Source organism: Mesitornis unicolor, unplaced genomic scaffold (assembly GCF_000695765.1).
Source record: "Mesitornis unicolor isolate BGI_N332 unplaced genomic scaffold, ASM69576v1 scaffold5621, whole genome shotgun sequence".
Taxonomy (NCBI): Eukaryota; Metazoa; Chordata; class Aves; order Mesitornithiformes; family Mesitornithidae; genus Mesitornis; species Mesitornis unicolor.
In genome coordinates, this window is record NW_010165646.1 from 34,190 (window position 1) to 41,167 (window position 6,978).

The 6,978-nt window shown below is 50.5% G+C and overlaps 1 protein-coding gene across 1 annotated transcript; it reads left to right on the plus strand.

Annotated features, from left to right (window-relative positions):
- The first annotated feature begins 1,264 nt into the window (after positions 1-1,264).
- KDELR3 (KDEL (Lys-Asp-Glu-Leu) endoplasmic reticulum protein retention receptor 3) lies at positions 1,265-6,733 on the plus strand. The gene is made up of 5 exons (XM_010194688.1): positions 1,265-1,361; positions 2,058-2,158; positions 2,957-3,115; positions 3,246-3,498; positions 6,693-6,733. The coding sequence occupies exons 1-5, from the start codon at positions 1,271-1,273 to the stop codon at positions 6,731-6,733; spliced, it is 645 nt and encodes a 214-aa protein (XP_010192990.1). The 5' UTR covers positions 1,265-1,270.
- The last annotated feature ends 245 nt before the right edge of the window (positions 6,734-6,978 follow it).

The window sequence follows — 6,978 nt, forward strand, 5'->3', positions numbered from 1 at the left end:
ATGCAAATGCATGCAGAAAGGGATCCGGTGATGTTAATAGACTTGTTAGTCCTCTCCGCAAGCGCTGGGAATAATATTTTTACGCTTTAATCATTAAGGGTTTTACTCCATAAGGCCCTGCTGATGGAGGAGAACGTGGAGATGGCCGGAGTGATGGCTGGGGACAGGGTGCTGGCCACAGGGCAAGAGCAGGCAGGGTCACACAACCCTCGAGTAACCAAATTAGACCCACGGCCAGATGCGATTTGCTCAGGGGTGAGGTGACAAATTAAACCATCCATTTGGCTGTCTTAAAGCAGCTTTATATTAGTGATTAGATAATGAATATCTAATGGCCCTGTCTCCATGAGGAGGTCCCCTTGTGCTGCCGTGAGAGCTCCCTGTGTAACCACAGCTGCAAGGTCGGGATTTATCCCAACCAGTCTGGGCACCCGGAGCTGCTGCTGAATGCATTAAAAGTTGATAACCATCACTACTAAGCTCATTTCTGTTAAATCGATAAAAAGAGCAGTACAGCCGCAGCAGCCCGATAATTCAGATCTCTCTCTGCTTCTTTGTTTGCTCCAAAAAGTGGAGCAGCAGGGAGAAGCTGGACGCAGGACAACGCCGGAAAGGGCAAAGGGCAGGAGGATAAGGCACCCACCACCAATGTCCCTGGAAAGCCCGGAGGGTGCACCCTCAAGGCCAGAGGATGGGGATCCCTTTCCCTCTGCCTTTTTCACTTTCGCGACACTTCCGTGTGTAACTTGAGACAAGTTGGGGAAGGGAAAAAAAAGAGGAAGGGAGGGAAAAAAAAAAAGAGAGAAAGGGAAAACCAGCGCAGTTCTTCCCGCCTCCGCCTCCTCCTCCTCCCTCTCCTCCCCGGCCAGCCAGGAGCCACGTCACCGTCACCCAGCGCCGCTTTCGGGGCTGCTCCGCAGGCTCAGCCTGGAGCTTTCCAGGGGAAAAAACCCAACTTTCGGCTTGGAGCAGGGAGAGGAAGGCCCTGGGGGGGTGAAAGAGAGAAAAATCCACCCTGAGGGTAAAGTAAGGAGGGAGACGCGCAGCTGGAGCGCCTGGCAGGGGAAGGCTCTTGCAAGCAGGGCAGAGGGGAGCCTGAACTTTTCTTCGCCCGAAAAGACGGCTTCGTACTGGGGAAAAAACGGGAAAGTTTAGCCAGAGGAGAGTGTTCGCTCAGTGGAGGCTCAGGGGGTGAAATCTCCCTGCCCTCACCCTCCTCGCCTGCAGAAAGTGCCCCACTCCCTTCACCCCGGAGGAGCCCCCCGGCACCATGAACGTCTTCCGCATCCTGGGAGATGTCTCCCACTTGCTGGCCATCATCATCCTTCTGCTGAAGATCCATAAGTCCAAGTCCTGCGCTGGTGAGTGCTCCCACGCTCTGGGGAAGGAGGGGGACCCTTCTCAGAGGGCAGCTCAGTGAGGGGTGCAAGAGAAATGGGCTCCAAAAAGGCTAGCAATAGCCTATGCAAGCTGGCAACCCTCCCCAATGGGCTCTTTGAGGGAAGCCACCCTCCTCCAGGAGGTCTCCCTGCTAGGAGGAGCAGGCCGTGTTGGAAGGATGTGATGTGGCAAGGCGCTCAGCCCGGGGCAGGTGTTGGTCTCAGGGTGGTGAAGCAAAGGGGAGTGCAACATGGCCAGAGGGAGGTGGAAAATGAGTGCAAAAAGCTGTGGTGGCACCAAAACTGACGACCTCGAGGGAAAGTTGCTTTAGGCCAGAGGTGCTGCCGGCAGGCAGGCAGGTATCAGAGGCTGCCCTGTCCCTGGGTGAAGGAAATTAGGGCAGCAGATTCCTACAGGAGGATTTTGCTCAGAGTCCATGGTTTCCTCTGCAAGAGACTTCAGGGCCGCAGCAACGCAGCCGTTATCACAGGTAGAGAAATGGGTGGGTTGGTCTGCTCCGCCCCACCAGCGGTGACTGAGCTCCATCAGCACCCCTGGGCTGGTCCTTCATCCCACAGCTTTTACAATCGCTCCCAAAGAAGGTGCAAGGGAAACCTCTATCCTAAGGGCCCTTCCTCTCCTCTGACTTACCTTTCTTTCTTCTCCCTGCCACACAGGTATCTCTGGGAAGAGCCAGATCCTTTTCGCCCTCGTCTTCACAACCCGCTATCTGGACCTGTTCACTACCTTCATCTCTGCCTATAACACCGTGATGAAGGTAAGGAGAGGGCACTGCAGAAGCAGAAGTTCCTCTGAAATATTTATTCACTGAAGGAGTGGTCAAACACTGGAACAGGCTGCACAGGGAGGTGGTGGAGTCACCATCCCTGGAGGTGATTTCCCCAAGAAACATGTGGATATGGCACTACAGTACGTGTTTCAGTGGGCATGGTGGTGTTAGGGTGATGGTTGGACTTGATCTTAGAGGTCTCTTCCAACCTTAGTAATTCTGTGATTCAATGTGGTTTCTCAGGGAAGCAAGGGTACACGGTCAGTAAGTGTTTCGGCCAGAGGGATGAAGGAGCAGTTTAATCTTCTTCACCTGTCACCAACACTACAGGGGGTACACAGGAAGGGTGGATAAAGATGCTTCCTTTGGTGTCACTGGCCCTTCATTGACCCAAACCACCCCCTCACCACAGTCAGTTGAGCAAGCTGAGCCCACCCCATATAGTACTACCAAAACCAGAACGAGATGTCATGAATTAAGCCTGGGCATCCTTGCACAGCAGGAGCATTAAGAGGTGGCTGGCACTAAGCCAACCTCTTCACACAGAGCCCTGGAGGGCTCAAGCAAGGATGATCCTCATGAAGGGGCAATAGTTGACCGCTGGAGTATCTCCAGCAGAAGTTAATCCACAAGCCAGTGCAGATAAAGCGCTCACCACTGTCTCCCCCTGGCACAGCCCCACCAGAACCGGGTTAAAAGATCTTGACTTTGGCAGAGCCATCCTCTCCTCCAGCACAGAAGGTGCAATCACAGGCAAGGTCTCATCATCTCCCTTCCCTCCCCCAGGTCATTTTCTTGATATGCGCCTACATCACCGTGTACATGATCTACGTGAAATTTCGGAAGACGTTCGACAGCGAGAACGACTCCTTCCGCCTGGAGTTCCTGCTGGTGCCTGTCACGGGCTTGTCCTTCCTGGAGAACCACAGCTTCACTCCCTTGGAGGTAAGGAGAAGGGGGGGAGGAAGCAGCAGCCTGACACCATGCAGCAGAGCAGGCAGCGTATTGGATAGCTGCGATTTTTAACAGCAAAAGCAGGCAGGACTCTCCACCGCCTTCGTTTTGCATCTCGCAGATACTCTGGACCTTCTCCATCTACCTGGAGTCGGTGGCCATCCTGCCTCAGCTCTTCATGATCAGCAAGACGGGGGAAGCAGAGACCATCACGACGCACTATCTTTTCTTCCTGGGCCTCTACCGCGCTCTCTACATTGCCAACTGGGTCTGGCGCTACTACACAGAGAATTTCTACGACCAGATCGCTGTGGTTTCCGGGGTGGTGCAAACCATCTTCTACTGTGACTTCTTCTATCTCTACGTTACCAAAGGTAGGTAAAGGGGTTGGTTTACATCTGAAATGTTCATCTGGCACACTTGCAATGTACAGTGTAGCTGCAGCTTGCCGTGCATTAATCCTTACATGACTTTACTCTTGGCTGTATTTGTGACGAGCATTGTCCACCTAAAATCCAGTTTAAAATCATTATCTGTTCAGTGCAAGTGGGCGTCTCTGCTCACGAGGCTCTAGAGGTGCATGCGAAACAAAGTAGAAATTAAACCAGAGCTAAGCCTGGTTTAACCCCACCTTGTGAAATTGACAACTGAGGTACATTCAATCCTACCTACATTTTGAAATATTATGAATCATACAAAAAGAAAAAAATAAATTGAGAGGAAAAAATAGCCGTAGGCAGTCAATGTACCTGAGAAAGTAACTGCAGACATATGGAGATATTATTAAGCCTACTTTTTCTTTCGATGAAAAAGATGCAACATTCTCAAAAGCTGATTCTGTAGGAAGATGGGCATCTGCACGGACCAGACACCCCTTTCTGTTGCCCAAACTCAGACGCCCCTTCTGCTCCAGCACCGTGCTTTGGTCAACGTCTACGTACCAGAGTTAATAAGTGCATTGAGGGCATAAGATCTGGCAGAAGACGCTGTGGTTTGCTGAGGCTGAAGTACACTTTAGGACACTTTGCAGTTGAGGAGGAGGGAATTTGGTGAAATCCAGCCAAGCGAGCAAATATTTCCTTCCTTCTTCACGTTCCCCAACCTTCTGCCAAAAGCAGCAGTGATGGTCCGCATTTGATGTCTCAAAGGACGGATCTTTGGTAGATTCATGCAATGTCCCTGCTGACAGGGAGGTGACAGGAGCAGCGAGCAGGTGGCTGCCCTTGGCAGACTGAGACTTCTTTCTGTCATTAACACAGTTTTCTAGCCAGAAAGGTACTTTGTAAAGCTGCCATCAAGGCGCTCCACATCAAGTCCTTTTTATTTTTTTTTATCCAATTCCCGTTTTAGCTTCACTCAGTTCATGTGTCCCGCGTCCTCCTGTATTTTGTGAGAAATCTGTACCCTTTGTAGCTGCGGATGGTGGAACAAAAGGGGGGAAAAAAAACAACTGCTGGCTTTTGGTCTCGCATCGCGAGTGATAAAGCTGCAAAATTTAGATGATACGGGAGGGAGAAGAAAAAACATTTGTCTCTGGGACATCACAGCAGGAAGAGAGTCGCCCTTTTTTTGTTGTTTTTCTTTTACACAAATCTGGACCGTGGGAGAGAAAAGGTGACTGGAGATATGCAAATGCTTTGCGGTCATTTATGAAAGCCAGCAATATTACAGCAGGTTGCATCTCACACTCTTGCAAAAAAATTAAAATCTTTTCCAAACATTTCTAACCCGGAAGAGCTCAAAAGGGCAGCAATGCTACAAAAAAAAAAAAAGGCAAAGATGTGTTATATAAAGAAATGTATTTAATAAGACTTCAGAGCCTATGCCAAAGCATTGTAAAGGGATTTTTTATAGGCTGTGACTTCTCTTCATCTTGTTTTCAAAACTGGATGAGCTCCCTTCTGTATAACACAAGGACCGGAAAGCTATTCTGAGGAAGCTTTCAGCTCCCCAGGGCTTGTATTTCACAGGGCAGCTGAGATTGGGAGCAGCAGGGGGGCATCATCTGGGCCACCCCCCCCCTGCTCACAGCAGGGTCACCTGGAGCAAGTTGCCCAAGGTCCTGCCCAGTCAGGTTTTGAGCATCTCCAGGATGGAGGCACCACAGCCTCTCTGAGCAACCTGTGCCGGTGTCTGACCACCCTCCCTGCAGAAATACCTTGGTTTTAAGTGGAATTTCCCATTACCCCATCGCTGGGCACCACTAAGCAGGGTCTGGCTCTGTCACCTTTACTCCCCCCATCAGGCATCCAAACACACGGAGAAGACCCCCCTCAGCCTTCTTCAGGCTGAGCAGTCCCAGCTCTCAGCCTGCACTTACATCGAATTCTCCAGTCCCTGAATTACCCTTGTGGTCCTTTTGGACTTCCTCCAGCATCCCCCCCATCTCTTGGACTGGAGAGCCCAGAGCTGGACCTGTTGCTCCGGCTGTGGCCTCACCAGGGCTGAGCAGAACCATCTCCCCCTGCCAGCGCTGCAGCCCAGGAGGCTGTTGGCATTGTTTGCCACAAGGGCGCAGCGGTGGCTCCTGTTCATTTTGGTGCCCACCAGCACATCCAGGGCCTTTTCTGCCATGCTTTCCAGCACAAACCAGGGCATGGGATTGCTCCACCCCAGGAGCAGGACATGACATTTCCCTTTGCTGACCTCCATGAGGTCTCCATCAGCTCATTTCTCCAGCCTGGCACAGCCCCTCTGACCCTACCTGGTGTTATCACCCACTCCCCTTTGCTGTGCATCATCAGCAAATCACCGGGGGTGCACTCTGCCCTTTCCTCTGGCACTCAACAAAGCTACTCAGCAACAATGACCCCAGTTCCCACTCCCAGTACCAGCACTCCACACTGCTGACCTCCACATAGACAGGGCATCCACTTCTCCATCACCTTATCTAAGCCTATGGCTGGTACTTCCAGAGGCCTCCCATCCCAGCTTCCAGATCAGATGAGATGGGGCAGCCCCAGGGGGTCTGGCCACACACTATTGATTCAGGTTAAGTTCCCTATTAAAAGGAAGGGGATGGGGAGTGGAAAGCACTGGGGGTAAAACAGCAGAATCCACCATCAAGAAAAAAATGGGGAAAGTAAAGAGGATTCACACATGAGGAAGAATAACCACAGAAGAGGAAAGAATAACCTTTTCCTTTAGCATAAAGGAGAGTAAGTAGATTTTGAGTGTTTTCCCCCCTTAGAAGCAATTTTGTAGTGGTTGTCTCCCATGAAGGATGACATAAATTCTTCCCTTTTCTCTGGATCCCTTAATTTTACCCTTCTCACTGAATTCTCCTAGATGGTCCTTGCACAGCAAACAGGATTCTCAGGAGCTGTTAGCACAGCCACAACTGAGGACAAACAGCTGTGTAGCCCAGAGACAGCACAGCTCTATTCCTGTTGGCCCACAGTGGCACAGGGAGGACACCCTAGGTCCATGCCACAGCCATAATTTCATTGCCATTTACAAACCAGGCCATCTCCTATCCAGCACTCTAAATAGCAAGTTCAGGAAAATGTGTTGAAATAATGAAGTTTTACTCTCCAAAGTTCTTTACCTTTTCTTTCTCTTTGCACAGTCCTAAAAGGAAAGAAGCTAAGTCTTCCCATGCCCGTTTGAAGACGCTCCCATGGACAACACAAGAAACTCCAAAGATGAAACTTTAAGACCACAGCTTTCCTTTCCTGGCCCTTTTTGACTAACGGATGGCTCAGCCGAGTCTCACTCCAGTGCCAGGAAGACAGCGAGGCCTGGAAAGCTGCTGTGCTTTTTAATCTTTTTTTTCTTTTAATTATTTTTTCTTACTTGAATTTGGTGCTAGTAAGCAGTGCTGGCCAATTCTGAAGTATTGCAAATTGTTCTCT